The sequence below is a fragment of the Mauremys reevesii genome, linkage group 17 (assembly GCF_016161935.1).
Source record: "Mauremys reevesii isolate NIE-2019 linkage group 17, ASM1616193v1, whole genome shotgun sequence".
NCBI classification, from domain to species: Eukaryota; Metazoa; Chordata; order Testudines; family Geoemydidae; genus Mauremys; species Mauremys reevesii.
In genome coordinates, this window is record NC_052639.1 from 18,816,015 (window position 1) to 18,841,287 (window position 25,273).

Sequence of the window (25,273 nt, forward strand, 5' to 3'; positions counted from 1 at the left end):
AACGTGGGGTCTGTGGTGTCGTGGTTTGGGTGGGTTATTGGAAGAGCGGGAGGACTAGTCTATGGCAGAAGCCTGCGATTTGCCTTGCCTGCTGGCTTGCGCTTTGGCTTCACTTTTGGTTTTTGATTTTTTCCTCCACTGTCATCAGTTCATCCCTTCCACACTGAACTGCCCAGTGCCTGGCTTGGAGGTGGAGGCAGGAGGAGAGAGACAAGAGTGAGATTTCAGCATCTCCTTTAGCCCCAACAAACACAGTGGGGTTTTAATTCATAGCTGTTGTCGGTCTGGGGGAGACCCTGGTGCACCAGCGGGGAGGGTGTCTGATGGGGTTGGTGGTCTGGCTGGGGCAGACATTGCATCCCCTTTCCCACTGCTAATTGAATGAGAAGACAGACGTCCCTGTGGAGCAGATAAGAGCCTCCGAGAGGTTTCATGTTGTTGTTTCATGTTGTCCTAGGTTTCCTTCCTATGGACTGCATCACTAAGTGGAATTCATGGCAAACCATTGCCATTACGCAGTAAAACATCTTTAAGACTTCGTCTTTGATGAATCAATGAACAGTCTCCACTCATGTGGATTGTGAACGATGTTGCAATGTCCTGGTGAAATCGCTCGCCCAAAACTGTGGAGCTGCAGTAGTGCTGGGGCAGTGATCCCCACCGTGACCTGGGCCATCCTTTGAGCTCTCTGGTGAGACCTCAGCCTTCCATCCTCAGTCTCTACCCTGATTGGCTGAGCAGGGCGTTAATGACAGGGAGGAGACTCAAGGCCTTTTGTTCTCTTTAAGACCAAGTAAATAAGTCGTAACCAGTTATATGTTTCATGGATTGTGCTGCTTCTCTGCATTAATTGTCTCTGAGCAGTTCATGATTCTCTCTAACATTGCAGTTCTCCTAAAATACTGGCTGAATAATTACTGTGCACACTTGTTGGACTGGAGCTCATCTAAGAGCACTTTATTGAGGTCATTCAATGTATGAATTTCAAGATCCGATGGTTAATTTAAAAATCAGGTCTCTGGGGGTCCTATTCTAATTCAGCCATTGACTGGCTTTGTGACCTAAGGCAAGTCAATTCTCCTTTTTCAGTCTGAGCATCTCCTCTTTCAAGTAGGGATAATAATGATCCGCTCCTACCTACCTCAACACACTCACTCTTCCCCAGCACACACACACTGTCTCTCCCCACACACAAACAGTCTCCACACTGCAGCTGAAAAGCAGCTGGCAATCTAGTAGGATGACCCTGGAACAATGGGATAGAGAAACCTTCATCACTGAAAGTGCAGCCACAAAGACACCACACACCAGCTTCCCTAGCTGGTAAGAATCAAACCTCCACAGAAAGATCCCTATGGTATCGTAGGCCAGCTTCCTAAGGCCTCAGCCTCAACCACTTAACACAGGGCCTTTCTACACTCTGGTTCTGTTCTAATGGAAGGATCATTTCCAAGTGTTCGCTCAGACCAGCTTGCCCAGCACCCTCACTGCTGTGCATCTCTGTATGTGTGGCCATGGCTGAACAGCAAGAATTCCTGCCCATTTCCTTCTGGCTGGAGCATGGTTAGAGTGTGTTTGTGGTTAATGATTTTGCTGTAGATCGTTGGCTTCCTGCTTTGGCAATTCAGACAGTCCCTTTTCCCAACATATCTCCAGCACATCAGTCCCTGGCTGAGTCTCCTGGGCAGTGGAAAACATCCCTTGTTTGGTGCTGCCAAGGATCGTGCAGAGCTGAGATGTCTCTCGGCTTGGATCAAAGGGGAATGTTGGATGGAATTTATCACACAACCCTCCTGCTCCGCAGAGCCCCATGGGGAGAATGTAGAGAAGGGGGAGTCATTCCTTCCCTGCACTCCCAGAAGAGTTGCTAGACTCCTTCCTGCCAGCTACTCACCCTGGATTCATCCTTAGCTCCTAGGATCTTTCTGCTCCAAAGGCTCCATAGTCCTGGGGTGGGGAGGGTGTCACTGCACAGTCTGAAACACAAGAGAAGTTTCTGGAATTGAAGGAAGGAGCAGAAAATGGAGAGGAAAGAAAAAGAGAGAAAACGCCTCGTCTCTCTCCCCTTCCCCCCTGCCCCAATCAGGAAATGTTACCAAGGACCAGCGTTAGGGAAACGGAGCCCTGGGCAAAACTTGTACTTTGGCAAAGTTCTTGGTTCAGGCTTGTAGCAGTGATGGAATAAACTGCAGGTTCAAATCAAGTCTCTGGAGTACATCCACAACTGGGATGGGCCATTCAGTCCTTTGTACAGAGCTTCAGTTTGTAGACAAGTCCTCCAGAAGTATGAAGCAGGACTGAAGACCAGATGGAGATGAAGCATCAGTCTTTATAGTCTCTGCCATGTGGTCTTTGCTTTCTTTGTCCCAAGGACACTCTATCCAGCACGTGACATAGAAAACCTTAGAGTTCTGTCCATAGGCAGGTCCCTGCACACCTTGTTGAGCCACAAGGCATATCTGCCTTCTCTCAATGGGTCAGTTGTATAGCTGATGGTCCTTAATGGGCCATCAAGCAGGCTAGGCAGAGCTGACACCAATTTGTCTGGCTGGGGTGTTCCCAGAAGCATAGCACAAGTTTGAAATACAGGCAGCATAGAGCCAATATTCATAATGTCAACTGCAAAATGATACATATCTAGAGATAGCATAATTATAATCAGCCAATCATAACCTCTCCATAGACCCTTTATGTGACCACCTTTATACAATATTGGCTGCAAATATAGAACAGTGGTGGCAACGGTGATCTATACAGTTACAGATTATGTCAATAACGTCACAGGAGGTGACATGGTATCAGTGAGACTGATACTGGAATACTGCCTCCAGTTTTGGTGTCCTCATTTGAAAAAGATGGTGTGAAATTGGAGTTGAGGCAGCAAAGAGCCACCAAATGTTCTGAGGGCTGGAGAAAATGCCTTCTAGTGAGCTATTGAAAGAGCTCAACCTGTTTAGCTTCTCAAAAGAAGATTGAAAGGTGACTTCACTGAAACGTTGAAATGCCTTAATGGAGAGAAAAGATTGGCTATTAAAGGGCTCTTTAATGTAGCAGAGAAAGGCATTAAAATCCCAATGGCTGGAAGGTGAAAAGAGACAAATTCATATTACAATTAAGGCACAAATATTCAACAGCGAGGTTGATTCACCACAGGAACAAGCTACCAAGGAAAGTGGTGGATTCTCCGTCTCGTGACGTCATTTCATGAAGACTAGATGCCTTTCTGGAATGTGTTTACCCCAAAAGTAGCTAGTGTGTCATACAGGAGGCCTGTGATATGCAGGGGTCAGATTAGATGCTCTAATGGTCTCTTCTGGCCATAAAGTCAACTAATTCTAAAAACTGAATGTAGAATTGGGAGCAGCAGCGCCAGATGTTTTCCTGTCTAGCCGGCTTGCTTCCTAGAACGAATGCTCCTTGAGTGGGGTGATCCACAGGGAGTAGCTCAAACCTCCAAAGTGCCTGGCAAGGGGCAGGACATTAGCCCAGCAAGGGAGGGGTGTGGCAGTGACATCACAAAGGCCTTTGCAGGACCTCAGACTATTGGTCAAAGGTGGTGGGAGGTGGTGACCTCACAGAGAGATGCTGACATCAGCCAGGCAGGACAGGGGCGAGGGGCCAGGGAAACCTCAGAGACCCTGTGGCTTTGCTTCAGCAAGTCTCCTTCTCCAGGTCTCTTTGAGGACTGAGAGTATTCGGGTTCACGGACGTGAGCGCCAGGAGGAACCTCTCTGAGTTTTCTCCTTCCCTTTTAGTGATTTTACTAGAAAACAGATGTCCCTGTTTAGAGGGTTAGAGCCTCCTCGAGGTTTGAAACTGTTCGGTCTGATCATTCTGGTGACAGTTGAATTCATGCAAAACATGATCTTAAGGATGCAGAATTTTATTCCACACCTGGGATTTTGTCCCTTAGAATCACTGGGGCAGTAGGGGTTGTCCTTTTGTTTCAACTTTTCCTCCATTCCCCTTTCTCTTCCTCTCTTGCTTCTTTGTCCTTTCTCCTGTTCCTCCCAACACCAGGAGGGGTGTGTGTGTGTGTGTGTGTGTGTGTGTTGCGGGGGAGTGCTCGGCAGCTCTCACTGTGGGAGGTCCACCCAAAACTGTGGAGCTGCAGTAGTGCTGGGGCAGTGATTCCCGCCAGTGACCTGGGCCATGCTTTTAGCTCTCTGGTGAGACCTCAGCCTCCCTCCTCAGTCTCTACCCTGATTGCCTGAGCAGGGGTTATTGACAGGAGGAGACTCAGGTCCTTGTTGTTCTCTTTAAGACCAAGTAAATAAGTCATAACCAGTTATATGTTTGACAAATTTTGCTGCTTCTCTGCATTAGTGGTCTCTGAGCAGTTCATGCTTCTCTCTAACATTGCAGTTCTCCTCAAATACTGGCTGAATAATTACTGTGCACACTTGTTGGACTGGAGCTCATCTAAGAGCACTTTATTGAGGTCATTCAATGTATGAATTTCAAGATCCGATGGTTAATTTAAAAATCAGGTCTCTGGGGGTCCTATTCCCAATTCAGCCATTGACTGGCTTTGTGACCTAAGGCAAGTCAATTCTCCTTTTTCAGTCTGAGCATCTCCTCTTTCAAGTAGGGATAATAATGATCCGCTCCTACCTACCTCAACACACTCACTCTTCCCAGCACACACACACTGTCTCTCCCCACACACAATCAGTTCCACACTGCAGCTGAAAAGCAGCTGGCAATCTAGTAGGATGACCCTGGAACAATGGGATAGAGAAACCTGCATCACTGAAAGTGCAGCCACAAAGACACCACACACCAGCTTCCCCTAGCTGGCAAGAATCAAACCTCCACAGAAAGATTCCTGTGGTATCGTAGGCCAGCTTCCTAAGGCCTCAGCCTCAACCACTTAACACAGGGCCTTTCTACACTCTGGTTCTGTTCTAACGGAAGGATCATTTCCAATTGTTCGCTCAGACCAGCTTGCCCAGCACCCTCACTGCTGTGCATCTGTGTATGTGTGGCCATGGCTGAACAGCAAGAATTCCTGCCCATTTCCCTTCTGGCTGGAGCATGCTTAGAGTGAGTTTGTGGTTAATGATGTTGCTGTAGATTGTTGGCTTCCTGCCTTGGCAATTCAGACAGTTCCTTTTCCCAACATATCTCCAGCACATCAGTCCCTGGCTGGGTCTCCTGGGCAGTGGAAAACATAAGAACATAAGAAAGGCCGCACTGGTCAGATCAAAGGTCCATCTAGCCCAGTATCTGTCTACCGACAGTGGCCAATGCCAGGTGCCCCAGAGGGAGTGAACCTAACAGGCAATGATCAAGTGATCTTCCTCCTGCCATCCATCTCCATCCTCTGACAAACAGAGGCTAGGGACACCATTCTTACCCATCCTCGCTAATAGCCATTTATGGACTTAGCCACCATGAATTTATCCAGTTCCCTTTAAACATTGTCATAGTCCTAGCCTTCACAACCTCCTCAGGCAAGGAGTTCCACAAGTTGACTGTGCGCTGCATGAAGAAGAACTTCCTTTATTTGTTTTAAACCTGCTGCCTATTAATTTCATTTGGTGACCCTAGTTCTTGTATTATGGGAATAAGTAAATAAATTTTCCTTATCAACTTTATCAACATCACTCATGATTTTATATACCTCTATAATGTCAACCCTTAGTCTTCTCTTTTCCAAACTGAAGAGTCCTAGCCTCTTTAATCTTTCCTCATATGGGACCCTCTCTAAACCCCTAATCATTTTAGTTGCTCTTTCTGAACCTTTCTAGTGCTAGAATATCTTTTTGAGGTGAGGAGACCATATCTGTACACAGTATTCGAGATGTGGGCGTACCATGGACTTATATAAGGGCAATAATATATTCTCAGTCTTATTCTCTAATCCCTTTTTAATGATTCCTAACATCCTGTTTGCTTTTTTGACCACCTCTGCACACTGCGTGGACATCTTTAGAGAACTATCCACGATAACTCCAAGATCTTTTCTTGGGGAACTGGAAGGGAACTGGAGGGGAACTGGAGAAAGGACAAAAGAAGCAAGAGAGGAAGAGAAAGGAGGGATGGATGGAGGAAAAGGTGAAACAAAAAGGACAAACCCTAATGTCCTCAGTGATTCTAAGGGACAAGATCCCAGGTTTGGAATAAAATTCTGCCTCCTTAAGATCATGTTTTCCATGAATTCAACTGTCACCAGATGGATCAGACTGAACAGTTTCAAACCTCGAGGAGACTCTTACCTTCTAAACAGGGTCGGCTGTTTTCAAGTAAAATCACTAAAAGGGAAGGAGAAAACTCGAAAGAGGTTCCTCCTGGCGCTCAGGTACGTGAACCACAATACTCCCCAGTCCTCAAAGAGAGACCTGAGAAGGAGACTTGCTGAAGCAAAGCCACAGGGTCTCTGAGGTTTCCTGGCCCTCGCCCCTGTCCTGCTTGGCTGATGTCAGCATCTCTCTGTGAGGTCACCACCTCCCCACCACCTTGACCAATAGTCTGAGGTCCTGCAAAAGGCCTTTGTGATGTCACTGCCACACCCTCCCTTGCTGGGCTAATGTCCTGCCCTGGCCAGGCACTTTGGAGGTTTGAGCTACTCCCTGTGGATCACCCCACTCAAGGAGCATCTGTTCTAGGAAGCAAGCCGGCTAGACAGGAAAACATCGGACGCTGCTGCTCCCAATGCTACATTCAGTTCTAAAGAAATTTGTCGACTTTATTGCCAGAAGAGACCATTAGAGCATCTAATCTGACCCCTACATATCACAGGCCTCCTGTATGACACACTAGCTACTTTTGGGGTAAACACATTCCAGAAAGGCATCTAGTCTTCATGAAATGACGTCACGAGACGGAGAATCCACCACTTTCCTTGGTAACTTGTTCCTGTGGTGAATCATCCTCGCTGTTGAATATTTGTGCCTTAATTGTAATATGAATTTGTCTCTTTCACCTTCGGACCCTGCGAGGTGGGAGGTGCCAGACCTTGGGCTGCAGCCTGCCGGAACTTCTACATGACAATTAAACAGCCCCACAGCCTGAGCCGTGTGAGCCCAAGTCAGTGGTACGGGCCAGCCACCGTGTGTGTAAATAAGTTTGCGTGGAGAATTTGCGGCAAAACTGGGAACTGAACCCAGATTGTTTCAATTCTGCCTCCCCTTAACCGCAAGCCCAGCGTGTGTGTGTACAGCATTGTTTTGGTCTGTGTTTGCCTTGTATTGGCTTCCAAGGGAGGCTGTGGAATTTCTTTCATTGGAGGTTTTAAGACCAGGTTAGAGATACGCCAGTCTGCGAATGTCTAGGGATACTTGGTCCTGCCTCAGCACAGCGGGCTGGAGTAGATGACTTCTCAAGATCCCTTCCAGGCCTACATTGAAATAATTCTCTTTGTGCTGCGTCATGTTCTACGCTGAGCTGTTTTGCATGGTGCCATTTGGAACTGTGACCGCACCATGTCGTGTAGCAGTTTTATGGTGAATTGTTTTGCCTCAGCTTGTTTTCCATTGTGTACTTTTGTCCTAGGATGTCATAGTTCGCATCGTGTTGCTTTCTTTTCCTTTGTATTGTCATTTTATGCTGTGGAGTGTAGGTTGTGGGTTTTTTTCCCCTGAATTTGCCTGACATTATGTTGTGGTGAGGTTTATTCTGTATGTTGTGTTTTATATGTATATATTGCATAGCATCCTAGAAATGTAGGGCTAGATAGGACCTCAAGATGTCATCAAGTCCAGCTTTCTGCTGAGGCAGGACCAAGTATATGTAGATTATCTCTGACAGAGCATTGTCCTATTTGTTCTTTAAAACTTCCAGGAAAGAGACTCTCAGCCCCTTGTAAGACTGTTCCAGAGCTGAACTGCCTTAGCTCTGGTGACACCCACACAGATTTTAGTGGTGAGCAGCTCTGGAGAGAGAGAGGAGACGCCAGTGAGTGGGAAGTTGGATAAAGAGACTAAAGTTGGGAGGAGAAACATTGACGTGTCCAAGGTCACCCAGGCTGTCTGTGACTGAGCTAGAAATAGTGCCACCGTACTGCTGTTTCTGAAGGTCTCTGCCACACTGCTGTTTTAGGCACTGGTGCAAACCCTTAGTATAGACAGAATTTACATTAGTGCACTCTGGCACTGGTGCACCATGTCCCAGTGTAAACGCTTCAGGCATTGTAACAGCATTGCATTAACATGGAATCACAGACAGTCCTCTTGGGTCATCCCATATATCTCACCACGCAGGTGAGCTCACCTTTGTGACAGGTGGTCCCTTACTCCAGGGGTTCCCAATTTTTTCTTTCTGAGCCTCCCACCCCCACCCCACACACGCTATAAAACTCCACTGCCCATGTGGGCCACAATAACTGGTTTTCTGCATATAAAATCCAGGGCTGGCGTTAGGTAGCAAGCAGGGCAACTGCCTGCGGCCCCATGCCACAGGGGCCCCGCAAAGCTACATTGCTTAGGCTTTGGCTTCAGCCCTGGTGATGGGGCTCAGGGCCCTGACTTCAGCCCCTGCGCTGGGACTTCAGCTTTCTGCCCTGGGACTCAGTGAGTCTAATGCCGGCTTTGCTTGGCAGCCCCTGAAAGCTGCTCACGGCCCAGGGGCCCTGTTGAGAACCACTGCCTTACAGCACGAATCACAGCAATGTCTGCTACTGCCAGTCCCAAAGCCACTTCCTTAGGTCAATTAAATCTTAGATCTTCCAACAAAGACACTTGTAGCCAGTCCTGTCATAACCTGTATTAAGACTTATTTAAAAGGAAACGAGAGTTGTTAACAAAGTTAAAGCAGGTAATCCTATAGATGCAGATGAGTTGCAGTCTTAAATTTCAAAGGTAATAGAAGCTTCAGTAATAAGCAAGCTCTACATATTCTTTAGGACTAACCTAGGCTACAGCTGGGGATCTCTTGCTTATGCCTAGAAACTTTGGTTCCCCCCGAGTCCAGGCAGCATACAGACAATCAGTTCCTTCTCTATGGGGTTTTTCATCCCTTCCTACCATGTGCCTCTGAGCAGGAAACTCAGCTAATGGGAAGTGAAGAGCACAACAACAGTCTTGTGTCCTGTTAACATCCCATAATAGTCTCTCTATGTTGATGGACCTTTCCTGCCAGGTATCTCTGTTGCCAATCAGCACTTCACATAGGTAAAGTCTCTCTCCTGTCTGGTGATTTACAGAGCCACAGAGGCTCAAGCAATGCAACTAGTCAGATGTTAACTCAGGCAGCAACTTACAAGATTCAATAAAGTCTAAACACAAACACATTCTTATGTTCACAGTCTGTATGAGGAGTATTCACTCATTTGACTCACTGGGGAGCCACAGAAAGAAACAAGGTGTGCTGAGGCAAGAAGGCCCAATCAGAGCTCCCAGGGTCACGCTTCCCCAAAAGCTAAAACTAGGCCCAGCCCATGAAAGGGCACCCAGGAGAGACTGTAAAGGCTGGAGCGTCAAACAACTTAGTTAATCTGAGAGAGAGCTGCCTTGGGGACAAGCGACAGGGAGAAATCCCAGAGTGACTTCTTTGGATTCCTGCTCATCTCTGGCCTTTGGTTCATGGGGAATCACAGAACTGAAGGGACCTTGAGAGAGGTAGCTAGTCCAGTCCCCTGCACTCAAGGCAGGATGAAGTATTATCTAGACCTAAATTAGGAGGGCCAACCTGGAGCCTGGGAGAAAGAGCTGGTGAATTCTAGCTTCAATATATTACATTGCTAAAGAATCATCAGCTCCCACCCCCTGCTCTAGAGTGCCTCCCAACCCATGGGGAAGCCACACTATCTCAGCAATTCCCTCCTCGCACTCCCCGATCAGCTGTTCATGCTATGCAAGACACCCGGTGGGGGACGGGGATGGAGCATGGGCACTGCAGGCCTGTGGAAGGTGAAGGTGGAGTGGGGCAGGCCTGTAGCTGGCAGAGTACACCCAGCACATTGGAAAATTGGTGCCTGTAGACCCAGCCCTGGCGTTGGTGCCTGCACAAGGAGCCGCGTGATAAATTCTCTAAAGAGCCACATGTTGGCCACCCTGATCTAGACCATCCCTGAGAGGTATTTGTCCATCTGCTCTTAAAATCCTGCAATGATGGAGATTCCACAACCTCCCTAGGCAATTTATTCTCATGCTTAACTACCCTGACAGGGAGTTTTTCCAATGTCCAACCTAAACCTTCCTTGCTGCAATTTAAGCCCATTGCTTCTGTCCTGTCCTCAGAGGTTAAGAACAATGTTTCTCCTTCCTCTTGAAATGAACTTTTATGTACTTGAAAGCTGATCATATCTTCTCCTGACTAAAAACAAACACAATTTTTCTCAGTCTTCTCATAGGTGATAAGCTTTTCTGGGACTTTAATCATTTTTATTGCCTTTCTCTGGACTTTCTCCAATTTTTCCACATCTTTCCTGAAATGTGGCACCCAGAACTGACACACATTACTCAGTTGAGGCCTAATCAAACAGAGAGCGGAAGAATTATCTCATGTCTTGCTTACAATACTCCTGCATTACATCCAGGATTATATTTGTTTTTTCCAACAGTGTAACACTGTTGATTCATATTTACTTGTGGGATTCAATGTGACTCCTGGTGATCCGCTTTCTCATGTGCTCCTTCCTAGGCAGTTGTACTTCCTGTCTTGTATGTGTGCAACTGATTGTTCCTTCCTAAGTGGGACTACTTTGGATTTGTCCTCATTGAATTTCATCCTATATTCTCCAGTTTGTCCAGATCATTTTGAATTGTAATTTAGCCTCCAAAGCCCCACTCCCAGCTTGGTATCATCTACAACTGTATAAGTGTAACAGAGAGACTCTGCTACTGGGACGGTTTCTACTATGTCTAGGAGGGTTACACCCTGGTGGGAGGGGGCTAAGCCTGTACTGGAATAAGGTCATTTTGTGCTACACAGTGTGGCAGAACCTAGAATGTCCATTACCAGGGAAAAATGCTGGGGGGAATTGACATATGGAAAGGACAGAAACCCTGTCTGAATTCTCTCATTTTGCCCTTCTTGCCCTGGCAGGCTACAGAATAATGTCCACCTTTCACCCTAAATCATCCCCTCCTCCCAGTAGGAAGGAAACGGCTGCAATGGAGCTGGCTCAGGTAAGGGATTATCAGGACGCTGGTGGTGGGTTCTGCTTGGAGGGAGAGGAGAAGTAAATGAATAGGAGGGTGGGAACTGCTAGAGGTAGTGGGAGGCAGGAACTGTCTAGGGTGTGGAATGGGAGGGGAAATGATGTGACAAATCTGCTGAGACTTGTGTACTCTAGGGTGTGATGGGCTGTCACCCCGGGGGTGCAGTCTGGGGGGCTTCTGGGAAACACTGTCCCTCTAACCCTCAAACTGGGTTGGCCCTTCTCACACTGCCAGCCTCTCCAGGCCCTGTTATTACCCAACAGGACAGCAGGTGGCATCACGCATCCAACTAAGCTACCTGAGTGCGTTACCTAAGCCACTCAAAGACAGATAGAAGACAAAAGCCAATTTCCCAGCCATAAGTGGTAGCAAACAGATCAAAGCAGATTACTTAACAAATAACCAAAAACTCAAACTAAGCTTAACATACTATCTGGATAGAATTTGAATACCAGTTTCTCACCCTGACTGATGATACAAGCAGTCCACCAAGTTTCCATACACAAGCTAAAAATCCCTTTACCCTGGGACCAGCAGTTCCCCCAGTTCAGTCTTTCTTCCTCAGGTGTTTCCAGGAGTTCTCTTGTGTGGGAATGAGGCCAAGAAATGATGTCACACTCCACCTTATGTAGTTTTTCCATATTGGGAAGCATTTGTTCCAAACTTGTTTCCCAGTCCAGTTTGTGGAAAAATACAGGTACCAAAATGGAGTTTGTTGTCATGTGGTCTGCTCACATGCCCTAGCATGCCCTGCTGAGTCATAGTAGCCATGGCTCATAGGCTAGCTGAAAAATTCACAAGAGGGCTAAGCTCTTCCACGGTCCATTGTCTTTCTTGATGAGCCATGAACACTGTCTGGCTTCTTTGTTGTACCTGAAAGGCTTTTTGTGAGTGTTACCCAGAGTAAACACATTTGAAATACAGATACAGAGTCAATATCCATAACTTCAGTTACGAACATGATACATGCGCACAAATAGGACAGTCATATTCAGCAAATCATAACTTTTCCAATGACACTGAACATGACGCATCTTGCACAAAATGCAACATAATTATGTCCTAATCATTTTATAATCATACCACTATGCTGAATGTGTGGTGTAGTGTCAGGGCCTAATTTCAAGGCACAGGAGTTGGGAATGGAACTTCCACTCTTTGTGGAACAGGAAATAACCCTCCAGCCAGGGCTGGGAAAACTTCCCGGACTCCCAGTGCTGGAGCCTGAATCTTCTGACACTTCATTAGTTACCACGAACCCCAATCTTTGTGGCAACTGCAAACTTTATCAATGATGATTTTATATTCTCTTCCAGGTCATTGATAAGAATGTTAAATAGCACAGGGCCAAGAACCAATCCTTGTGGGAACCCCCTAGAAAGAAATCTACTCAAGCATGGTTCCCCATTTACAATCATAGTTTTTAATCTGTTTAATGTATGCTGTGTTTATTTTGTATCTTTCTAGTTTTCTAGTCAAAATATTGTGCTGAACCAAGTCATATGCCTTACAGAAGCCTAGGTAATGTTTTCACCTCTCAGCTCATCAATACTATTAGCTGCAACCAAACTTTTGATCTCACCCAATAAGGATATCCAGTTAGATTGATTGGATCTGTTGTCTCTGAACCTTTGTTAATTGGTACTAATTATATTACCCTCCTTTACCTCTTTATTAATTAAATCCATATTCGCTGCTCTATTATCTTGCCCTGTATTGGACTAACACTCTTGTAATTAGCTGGGTCATCTCTTTTACACTTTTTAAATATTGGCACAGCATTAGCTTTATTCCATTCTTCTGGAATTTCCCCATTGGTCCAAGTCCTAATTAAAATCAACATTAACAGTCCTCCACCAGGTCTTTCAAAACTCTTAATACAAGTTATCTGGACCTGCTTCTTTAAATATGTCTAACTGTAATAGCTGCTCTTAACATCCTCGTGAGTTATTGTTGGGATGGAAAGACTGTCGTTGTCAACGTCTTATATGATTAAATCATCTGTTTTTCTCCAACTCCAGGAGTGAAATATTTATTGAACACTTTTACCTCTTCTGTATTATTTTTGATAATACTGCCATTTCCATCTAGTAATTTACCACTACCATTGTTAGGGATTAATTTTGTACTTAATATACTTTTTTTAAACTTCCTTCTTATTTTCATTAAGTGGTCATAGAATACTGATAGCTTCCCTTACCAATTTTCTACAATTCTGACTTTATAACTTATATTCTTTACTGTTTGTTGGAATATTTTGCTAGCTAGCACCTGGTAGTGTGGGAAGCTAGGATGTTTAAGTTTTTAGGAGATAGTGTGGGAAACCTAGAATGTTTAGGTTTCTAGATTAGGTTAATTAAGTTGTGAGTTTTGTTATGAGAAGTTGGCCTTGGCTAGCTTCTCTCTAGCAGGCATAATAGAATAATAAATTTGAAGCTGTCTAGGATGATGTTACCCTATGAAGTTATAGCAGTGCTTGTGTGTATTTTGTTAACCAATTAGCAATTGCTTGCTTGCCTGCTTTAAAAGTATAAAGATGTATGCTGGAGAGAAATAAATGACTCTGCTTCCAATCACATTGACTGCTGAGCTTTGTCCACGTCCGCCATGCGACGCGACAAATGGTGACCCCGACGTGATTCGAATCGAATGGTGATAGTGTCGGTGGCCTGACCCAGGCGGAGGAGCCGCGGCGGGAAGTGCTGGAGAAGGGCCGGCCCCCGGGCGTCCAAAGGAGAGGCGCATCTGAGCTCAGAGGTGAGCGGCTAACATGGGGACCGCTGCATCAGCGGAAGAAAGAACGGTGCATGAATATTTGATACGCATCGCGGAACGGCAGGGAGAAAAGCTCCCCTCTGACACGTTATCCCGCCTGCTACGGTGGGGACAGAAAAGGGGACTTTTCGTTAAGCCGAGTACAATTTTTGATAAAGCTGTTTGGGAGCAGCTAGGCTCCGAGCTTTGGAAGTCGGTGGCTCAGGGCGATAAGGAAGCCTTCTCCCTGAGCCCAGTGTGGGATAAAACGAAGAAGATAGTGGAAACTCTCGCGGCCGAGGCAGGAGTGCAGGCGGCTCTTTCTGAGATTTTCCACCCACCGCCCGAAGTGCCTTCTGTGTTGCCGGTTGGAGCCCGGGAATTTTTCGGTGGCGAGCCCACGGTGATACCTTTGGCTTCCGACCCGGATGATTTTGCCCCTGCTATGGACCCACTACCCTCCAATGTGGCTCTTGGCCCCGACGAGATTGATCCTGCTACAGTTCCACTACCCCCCGATACGCCCGAGCCTATGGACATTGCTTCGCCGTATGCACCCCCCCCAAAGCCATGCCGTGTTCACGGGGTCTGGGGGTGCCATGATTGCGGGGAAGCAGAGGGGGCTCGGCTGGACACTGCGCCATCAAAGACATATCCTGACTTGACTACGCTTACCCAATTTACTCAGCCTGATGCCTTTTATAAGGAGATGGAGCGCCAGGGTCAACAGCTCCAAGACATTTATAATAAGTTGGATCAAATGCAAGGTTTTCCACCTGGATCATCGCGTTCGCATCTTCACGAGTGTTTTCATCCGACTCGTCCTTCCGCCCCACCTGCCCCTGGGGACCCTTCAACCGGGGACCCTCCGGATCCGGTACAGCGCTGGCATGGAGTTTTAAAGGAAGCCATCCTTGAAGGATTGACACCTGAGGCTTTTCCAGTGATTACGCCAGACCCTCAACAGCCAAACCGTCGGCAGTGGGTTCCTTTGGATTGGAAGTTGATTCGTGAGGCACAGAAATCGATTATGGCTTATGGACTAGATAACCCGTATGTACAGTCTATAATTGAACAGGTGTTTATTGGACAGGCAATGTGCCCATATGATGCGATTAAGCTAGCTGATATGCTTCTTACGCCTACCCAGAGACTTTTGTGGAAAGATGATTGGGCTAAAAGAATTGATTTGGCCCTTGTCCGCAATTTGGATTTACCGGACGGTGATATTCGGCGTGTGGCTACTGTCGATATGCTTTTGGGGACCGGCCGCTTTGTTGAACCGCATTTGCAAGCCCGCCTTGACCCCCGAATCCTGCAGCAATCACAGGAACTGGCTCTGGCTGCCCTTAAAGCGGTGCCCCAGATGGGGAAGCCGGCCCCTCCCTATGCTAAAATTACACAAGGCCCGCTGGAACCTTATGCTACCTTTTTGGATCGCCTCCGAGAGGCTATTGATAGATCTCCTAATCTGACACCAGAGGCCAGAACCGCAGTTGGACTTGATCTGGCCACCCAGAATGCAAACCCCACTTGCCGCCGCATACTAGCCACCTTGCCAAGGACTGCGACCCTGATGGACATGATTGAGGCGTGTAACAGGGCCGCTATGTTTGAAGAATCGGATAAAGCTACAATTCATGCTAAGGCACATGCCACTGCACTGGCCGTTGCATTACAACCGTTGGTCGGGCGCAAGCGAGGGGCCAGATGGCCTGCCCGGTCAAACGGCCTCTGTTTTGCTTGTGGAAAGCCTGGACATATTCGGCGGAACTGCCCTGTGCAACGTGGGCAGCGACCCCCTGATGTGTCGCCTAAAGCCACTACCGGCGTTTGTGCACGATGTCAAAGGTATGGCCATCGCGCCTTTGAGTGTTGGTCGCGCCGCAGCAAGGATGGAACACTGCTGCCGGGAAACGGACCGCAGAGCGCCCCCCGGAGGAGCGCGACGACACAAATGCCTCCAGCCACCAATCCGGCTGCCTGGAACGCCTCACCGGAGCGACCCGTGGCAGTGCCGGAGTGGACGTGGCCACAGCGACAGACACAGTCATAGAGGATGACAAAGTCCATGTTCTTCCTTCTAATACTGATGGCCCACTAGGATTTGGACTGAGTGCCCTTTTGATCGGCCGCTCGTCAACATCAAAACAAGGTATTTTTGTTTTGCCTGGCCTTATTGATGCTGACTATACGGGAAATATTGGGATAATGGTACGTGCCCTTTGTCCCCCTATAACCATCACTGCTGGCACGCGTTTGGCTCAATTGATACCTTTTAAGGGGTGTGTGCCCAGGACGACCCAGCTTGACCGCGGGTCTCGGGGGTTTGGATCTACTGGACCTCCCCAAATTGCCTTTGCCATGGAAGTCACCCCGCGTAAGCCCATTCGAACTGTTCGCCTCCAGGGCTCTGATGGGCGACAGATTGTTCATGATGCCCTCTTGGACACGGGGGCCGATGTGACTATAATTCCCTTTCGATTTTGGCCGGAGTCTTGGCCCTTGCGGGATGCCGCCACGCCTGTGAGCGGGATTGGCGGGACTCAGTTGACTCGCATTAGTGTGGATTTTATTACCATTGTTGATGTGGAAGATCCGGCCACAAGCGCGAAGGTTCGCCCTTACGTGATGCAGGCTCCGATCTGGTTACTAGGTCGAGATTGCTTAAGTCAGTGGGGCGTTGTGCTGCAGAATTCACCTTTTGCCTAGCGGCCATTGAGGGGCGACCGATCCTACAGCTGGAATGGACAACTACCACACCGGTCTGGGTCGCTCAGTGGCCGCTGCATAAAGACAAGCTCGCCCGAGTACATGAACTTGTGCAGGAACAACTGGCTAAGGGTCATCTTGAACCTTCCCTTAGCCCCTGGAATACTCCTATTTTTACCATACCCAAAAAATCTGGGCGTTGGCGTTTGCTACAAGATCTGCGCGCTGTTAATGCTGTGATGAAGGACATGGGCGCCCTCCAACCTGGGCTGCCCACACCTACTATGCTTCCGCATGGATGGCCCTTGCTTGTTATTGATCTCAAGGACTGCTTTTTTACCATTGCTTTGCATCCTGCGGACCGAGAGAAGTTTGCCTTTTCCGTGCCTTCTGTGAATAAGGCTGAGCCTGTAAAGCGGTATCAATGGACTGTTTTGCCACAAGGTATGAAAAACTCTCCTACCATTTGTCAGTTGTATGTTGCTTGGGCCATAGCGCCCCTGCGAGCGGCACATCCTGACTGGATTATTTATCATTACATGGATGATCTTTTGTTTACCAGCGCCCACCTTTCAATGGAAGCAGCCATTGCTGAGATTGACTCTGTGTTACAAAAGGCTGGTTTGGTTATTGCCCCAGAAAAGATTCAACAGCAAGCCCCGTATCGGTATCTTGGCATGGAGATAACCGATTCGATTGTGCGGCCACAGAACTTAACCATTCAATTGGATATTCGGAATTTACATGATGTGCAACGTTTTGTGGGTGACCTACAGTGGATTCGCGGTCTCTGTGGAATTACAAATGAGGATCTTGCACCCTTCCTTTCTTTGCTTAAGGGTGGTCGTGCCCCGGAGGAGCCTCGCTCTCTTCAAGCTGAACATCATGTTGCCCTGCAAACCATTGCAAATAAGTTAGCCACGCGGTACTCTGGACGCATCTATCCGGATTTACCTGTTTTCTTGGCCATTTTGTCCACGGATGTTTCCCTGACAGCCCTGCTTTTTCAGTGGCATGAAGCCCTTTTAGATCCACTTGTAGGCATTGAGTGGGTCTTTCCGCCTTCGCATTATGCCACCACTGTGACCACGCGACTTGATGCAGTCGCTCATCTTATTCGAGTGGCCCGACAGCGTTTGTTAGCCATTGCGGGCATGGATCCGCACGTGATTTACCTGCCCTTTGATGATGCTACCGTGACTCAGTTGCTTGTTACTCACCTTTCCTTTGTACTTGCCACCATGGATTATGCCGGTCAGTTTAGTAGCCATTTTCCCCCACATCGGTTTTTTGCTACTATGCTGCCCTTGGAGAAAGCCCTGATGTTACGATCCAGTCCTGTTGCTGGCCTCACCGTTTTTACTGACGCCAGCGGCAGTGCTCAGCGTGCGGGACTTCTTTGGTTTGCTGATAATCGCTGGCACCACGAATTTGTCCTTGCTGATGGCTCCTTGCAGGTTCTGGAGCTTCGTGCTATTGTTCGAACCTTTGAAAAGTGGCCCGATACTCCATTGAACATTGTTAGTGACTCCTTGTATGCTGTGGGTGTGCTTCGTCGTTTGGAGCGATCCCTGTTGGGCCGAGTCACGAATTCCGTTTTGTGGACTGCTCTTTTTCAGCTGTGGCATTTGCTGAATGCTCGCCGGTGCCCTTATTTTGTTATGCATATTCGGAGCCATTCGGGACTGCAGGATGGTCTTGCCGAAGGCAATGCCCTGATTGATCATTTGGTTGGCGCTGCCCAAGTTCCAAATTCCTTTGCTCAGGCACGGGTCTCTCATGAATTTTTCCACCAGTCTGCTCGTGCCTTGGCACGCCAGTTTGCGATTTCTATTACTGATGCTCGTGCTGTTGTGGCCTCCTGCCCTGATTGTCAACAACATGTGTTGCCCCTTGTTTCCGGTGTTAACCCCCGTGGCCTTTTGTCCCTTCAGATCTGGCAGTCTGATGTTACCACGTTTGCTGAGTTTGGCACCTTGCGCAATCTTCATGTTACCATTGACACCTTTTCTGGCTTTATTTGGGCAACAGCTCTAACTTCTACCAGCTCCCGCGATGTGATTAAGCATTGGCAAGCCTGTTTTGCTGTTATGGGGGTTCCTGCGCTCATTAAGACTGATAATGGCGGAGGTTATGTTTCGCATCGCACTGCCCAGTTTCTCTTACAATGGGGTGTGCAGCATTCTACCGGTGTTCCTGGCAATTCTACTGGACAAGCTATTATTGAGCGTGCCCATGCATCCTTAAAGGCGCTTCTTTTGAGACAGAAGGGGGGCATTCGGAGTGAAAGGGCAGACGCTTTGGATAAGACGCCTGCCGCTCGTTTGCTGAAAGCTCTTTATGTACTCAATTGGCTACAGCTTGGGAAAGACAGCCAAGTACCCCCCGCGGTTAAACATGTTGGTGGGATAACCGGGGACGAGCAGGGTACAAGCCCACGACCCTCGGTCAAATGGTTCGATTATCAGCAGCAAGTTTGGAAAGGACCAGTTGACTTGCTAACGTGGGGGAGGGGTTATGCTTGTGTTTCCACTGACGCAGGTCCTAGGTGGATACCGGCGAAATGGGTCCGACCTTGGCTGCATCCTCGGGCGCAACAACAGACAGATTCGGAAGAGCCACACGAGACGCGCCCAGACGCCGAGGAGCCAGAGCCCCTGGAGAATAATTGCTTGCTGGCCACGCCAGGACTTCTGCCTGCCTTTTTTGATTCTGTGTGATTGTATACTAATTGTTGTGTACCCTTTTGTTGCCCATAGGTTTGGAGACGTGCGCCCCGGGCAGTACAGCATGGCCCGTCTTTCACTGCGTCCCACAAGCCGCCGTGATCCTGGCCTGGGCTCCTATTCTGCTGGATGCGGAGAGTCAGCCTCGCCTGGTTCTGCTCTGTTGCTTGTTTTGGCGCTCCTTGTGAGGGGAGGCGCCACGTATGATCTCATACCCCCAGTGAATGCCTGGCTGACTTTGGCGCAGAGTGCCATAAATACAACGGCCTTCTGCCTGCCCCATGTTCCTGCAGTGGGGGCCCTTATGGAAACCTGCTTTGTGGGTGTGTGTACTGAATTGAAGGTGTTGCAGCAGCACACTTGGTTGTCTCGTATCCCCAAGGATATATCTTATGCAGAGTTGTATGCCTTGGGCTCTGGAGCCGCTGTAGATAAGTTAGATGCCAGCATGTATTCGTTTCGTTTGGCTAATGTGACAGCTGCTATTACGTGTATGAATTTTGTTAATGCTAAGCATGTAGCTGTTAATCATGATAATGTGGAGCTTGTTTGTCGCCATAAGAGGGATGTATCCTTTGCCTATGGACACATGAAGTTACCCCTGGGGTGGTTTTTGTTGTGCGGCCGCACAGCCTTTACCTATGTTCCAGCTAATAGTTCAGGTGGCCCCTGTGCTATTGGCCGTGTGGCCCCTTTGTTGTTTCCCCATCCCAGTGTGAGAGGGCCTCGCCAACGGCGTGACAGTATTCCCTTGAGCCCTACCTGTAAGGCAGATGTTACCTTGTTTTCAGAACAAGAGGCAGCAGCCCTTGCCTTTACCCTGGTGGGCATCCCTGGTTTGGTGGTGCATAATTACCATGCCGTTGCACACCTTGCTTGTACTGTGGCAAAGGCCTTGAATTTGACCTCCACTGTTCTTGCCTTGTTAACTCAAGAGATGGGAGAAGTTCGCCGAGGAGTTTTGCAAAATCGCTTAGCCATTGATTATTTGTTGCTGCGACATGGTCATCCCTGTTCTGATTTTGTGGGTATGTGCTGCTTTAATATTACAGATGCGAGTGCGGCCATCGAAAAAGATCTGGATCGTTTGCGCCATCTAGCGGAGGGCATTCGCCAGCACCAGGGTGATTTCTGGTTGTGGTCATGGCTGTCGTCGCTACGTGGCTGGGCTGCACATTTGTTACAAGGGTTAATGTTAGGCATGCTTTGTATTTTTGTTGCCTGCCTTTTGTATTTTTGCTATGGGTGTGCCCGCCGCTGTTGCTGTGTGGCACGCACCTTGGCAGGCCCCTCCTGGCCCCTTGGGCCACTTGCATTACCTGGAGGGAGAATGTGATAGGTGAGAGCAGGGCACTGCGGAAGATATTGTTACGGTTTAGTCAGACAGTTGGTGTTTTTAATTTGTGTTTTTAATTTGCCTTTTGCTTTGGCTTGTGTAGCTTGCAGTTTGATATTATTAGCTGGATTTGTTTTGCTAAAAATTTTTGCTTTGATTTGAGTTAATGGGGGGAGGTGTTGGAATATTTTGCTAGCTAGCACCTGGTAGTGTGGGAAGCTAGGATGTTTAAGTTTTTAGGAGATAGTGTGGGAAACCTAGAATGTTTAGGTTTCTAGATTAGGTTAATTAAGTTGTGAGTTTTGTTATGAGAAGTTGGCCTTGGCTAGCTTCTCTCTAGCAGGCATAATAGAATAATAAATTTGAAGCTGTCTAGGATGATGTTACCCTATGAAGTTATAGCAGTGCTTGTGTGTATTTTGTTAACCAATTAGCAATTGCTTGCTTGCCTGCTTTAAAAGTATAAAGATGTATGCTGGAGAGAAATAAATGACTCTGCTTCCAATCACATTGACTGCTGAGCTTTGTCCACGTCCGCCATGCGACGCGACAACTGTTGACTTCCCCTTTCTTCCATATATTTTATTTGGAGATTCCTACCAGGGAGCCACCAGCAGGGTCCAGAGACAGCCCCATCTCCTATATCAAGCCCTGGCTAGTAGCTATGTGATAAATGTGATGACTCTGCCTCTGTCTGTCAGCTGGGAGACACAAAGGTTCTCTCTTTCCACCCTCTGATGCCTCCTGGCTGCTCTAAGCAAGGTGGGGTGGGACTCTGTTAACATGTGCCTCCTGGAGCTCCCATTTACCTGGTGCTGCTATTCCGTGAATAGTGGGGTTGTGAGTGGGGCAGCAGGTACTGAGTGTTGGACTCTTGCTCTTTCAGGGGCCGGTGACCTTCGAGGAGGTGGCTGTGTATTTCACCAGGGAAGAGTGGGTTCTGCTGGACCCCACTCAGAGAGCCCTCTACAGGGATGTCATGCAGGAGAACTATGAGACGGTGGTCTTGCTGGGTAAGGAGTCCTGTCGCCTGGGTTATTAGAAGCTGTGGGGTCTCTAAAGAACCTGAGTAGTAATAACTGTATACCTTTATTCATCATACAAGTTTTGCAGGTTTTCTTGCTCCCCTTTTTTTGCCTTATCTCCCACATTCTAGTATCATTTTTGGACATGTGCAAGATTGGTGCCGTCAGTCATTTTAAAATTGGATTTAATATATCCTTATTGGCTATATTAATCACTGTAGCTTTCATGCCTTTTCCTCATTTTAAGAGGAAAATATGCCTCCTGTAGAATTCTAAATTGCGTAAATATGTGTATGACTCATGCATGGTTTGTGTGACAGTGAGATGAGCTCTTTTAGGAGAGCGTGTAATGTTGCCATTCAGGATCCCATGGGTGAAGGGATAAGAGAGCCATGGGAGGGGCGGAGAAGTGGGGGGAGTAGATAATTCTGGGGTGACAGGACATGGGGAGGGTGTGTGCAGGGTTAGAGCTAAGAAGCAGCAGGGAGGTAGGAGGTAGTGAGAGATGAGGAGAAAATACAAGAAGCTCCCAAGGTGCCGGGAAGTGGTGCTGGCTGAGAGTAATGGGAAGAAGGGGAGGGGAGTGTGGAGGAAGGGCACCCGGGAAGTGGGCTGGGTGGGTCATTGGGAGGGAGGAGAGGTTTGAAAATCTAGAGGTGTGGGGGATCCCAGACCTTTAACCCTCAATCCCTACTGAAGCCTTGTTGCTTTAGAGCCTACACTCCAGTTTTATTTCTGTTCAGTTTCACTTCTTTTTACATTTTTTCCCCCAAATATCATTATTTTAACATTTGACCTCCCTCTCCCACTCATAACCCCTCTCCCCATATAACCTCCCCATGTCTATGCTCAGTGACCCTGGCCACTGATCCTGAGTCCTTGCTGCATTCCTCCCTGTGACGATGCGGTTCTGGCGGGACCCAACTGAGAGTGTCAAATCAGTTCCAATTGCTCAAACAGGGCAGTCACAGCCCTAGGCTGGGGTTTTTCCACCTCTAAGGCAAACCAAACCAGCCAGACAAAGAGGACTTTGGTTTCACCCCAGTGGCTAACCACAAGTCACACAAGCAATTCCCTTAGACACTCCAGTCTCCCAGTATCACCACCAGTGCCACTCGTCCTGGGGATGAATGGTTATGAAAACCAACACCCCAATAAAAGAAAACGGTTCTCTCGATCCCAAAGGACCAAGCCCCAGACCCAGGTCAATATACACATCAGATCTTACCCACAAATCACACTGTTGCCAATCCTTTAGAATCTAAAATCTAAAGGTTTATTCATAAAGGAAAAAAGGTAGAGATGAGAGCTAGAATTGGTTAAATGGAATCAATTACATTCAGTAATGGCAAAGTTCTTAGTTCAGGCTTGTAGCAGTGATGGCATAAACTGCAGGTTCAAATCAAGTCTCTGGAGTACATCCCCCGCTGGGATGGGTCATCAGTCCTTTGTGCAGAGCTTCAGTTTGTAGCAAAGTCCCTCCAGAGGTAAGAAGCAGGATTGTAGACCAGATGGAGATGAGGCATCAGACTTAGATAGGCTTTTCCAGGTGTAAGAACCTCTTTGTCCTTACTGTGGAAAATTACAGCAAAATGGAGTCTGGATTCACATGGGCCAGTCCCTGCAGACTTTGCTGAGTCACAAGGCGTGTCTGCCTTCTCTCCATGGGTCAATTGTGTAGCTGATGGTCCTTAATGGGCCATCAAGCAAGCTGGGCAGAGCTAACACCAACTTGTCTGGGATGTTTCCCAGAAGCACAGCACCAACTTGAAATACAAACAGTATAGAGCCAATATACATAACTTCAACTAAAAATGACACATGCACACAGACAGCATAATCATAACCAGCCACCCATAACCTGGTCATAGACATCTTATATGACCCCCTTTATCTAAGATTTGGTGACACTACAGGACCTTGGTTACAAACCATGTTCTATATGGTCCCAGTTTATACCAATAACGTCACACTCCCTCCCATAGCAGGGCCGCTACCCAGACACAAATGGGCACTTTGTTGATGATGTCACTGGGTGGTTGTGTAGCCCGTACAATTGTTACACCTATAAGATTACATATTCCGAAGCCCTTCACACCACTCGGGCTTATCTCTATACACCCATACAGTCTGTTCCCCAGTGTTCCCTTCCCAGCTCTGATGCTGCAGAGCATTTACCCCCGTCCTCCTTCCCAGCCTTGCCTGTGTCCCGGTTCCTGTTCCCCCCACTTAATAAACATGATTCCAATTTCCCTTCCCCCTCCTGTTTGACCCCAGTTTATATAGTCATATTGCCAGCTACACCTAGCACGATTGATTGTACAGAAGAGAGAAACAATTAGAGAACCAAACAGATAAACAACAGAAAAGTGAGGGCCATAAAGATAGAACAATACAGAAATGAGAGTTTCAGTCAGAGCCATTGATAAGTGATTTCTTGCCAGACAGGATGCTGTCAAACTAAGTTTCTTTTATCCATCTTAAGATCTGTTTCTTTATCTGGTGGTGATGGGCATCATACAGACAGTATCATCTTCCTAACAGCCTAATAGCACCTTATTTCAGTGTGACTGGTTTGGGATGAGAGGATGTGACCCTTCACTTCCCAGCTAATGGCTGCCCCTGCTGCTTAGCCAAAGTCCTTAGCCTAAGAAAAAGGCCACAGACTATCCTAGTGAGAAGACCCATACACAGGCAGACTGAGATTTTAAAGTGCTCTCAGATGAGCTCCAGACCAACAAGTGTGCACAGTAATTATTCAGCCAGTATTTTAGGAGAACTGCAATGTTAGAGAGAATCATGAACTGCTCAGAGACAATTAATGCAGAGAAGCAGCAAAATCCATCAAACATATAAGTGGTTATGACTTATTTACTTGGTCTTCAAAGAGAACAAAAAGGCCTTGAGTCTCCTCCCTGTCATTAACCTCCTGCTCAGCCAGTCAGGGTAGAGACTGAGGATGGGAGGCTGAGGGGTCTCACCAGAAAGCTCAAAGGATGGCCCAGGTCACTGGCGGGGATCACTGCCCCAGCACTCCTGCAGCTCCACAGTTTTGGGTGGACCTCCCACAGTGAGAGCTGCCGAGCACTCCCCTGCAACACACACACACACACACACACACACACCCTCTCCTGGTGGGGTCGGGCAGGGCAGCGTCTGTGGTTTACATTCTGCATTGCCTGGTGCTGAGCCATTGCACAATCCCCAGTCACGCCGCACAGCACACCTGAAGAGGCGGTGGGGGGGCCAAGCAGATGATCCAGAACGAGGGGGGAGAGGAAATGTGGCTGGGGGGAGGAAAGGTCTTGGGCTGCACTGGGGGAGTGCAGAGCAGGGGTGACCCCAGAAACCTGCAGCAAAGGGATGGACAGGTGGGCTGGGTGGATAGAGGAGGCAGTGAGCCTAAAAGGGGAGTGGGGTCTAATGGTCAGAGCAGGGTGGGGGTTGTGTTCTATCCCTAGCTCTGGGAGCTGAGTGGGGTCTAGAGGTGAGAGCGGGGGACTGGGAGCCAGGACTCCTGGGTTCCATAGTGGCAACTGTTTTTTCCTGTGTCTCCCTCCCTAGAGATCCCTGCCCAGCCCCCTAGCAGAATCTGACTGGGGGAGGGGGTTGCCC

General features: G+C 48.0%; 1 protein-coding gene across 1 annotated transcript; it reads left to right on the forward strand.

Annotated features, from left to right (window-relative positions):
• Positions 1-13,815: 13,815 nt before the first annotated feature.
• On the forward strand, positions 13,816-21,124 carry LOC120384938. The gene is made up of 2 exons (XM_039504041.1): positions 13,816-13,862; positions 19,331-21,124. The coding sequence occupies exon 2, from the start codon at positions 19,362-19,364 to the stop codon at positions 20,631-20,633; it is 1,272 nt and encodes a 423-aa protein (XP_039359975.1). The 5' UTR covers positions 13,816-13,862; positions 19,331-19,361; the 3' UTR covers positions 20,634-21,124.
• Positions 21,125-25,273: the final 4,149 nt, after the last annotated feature.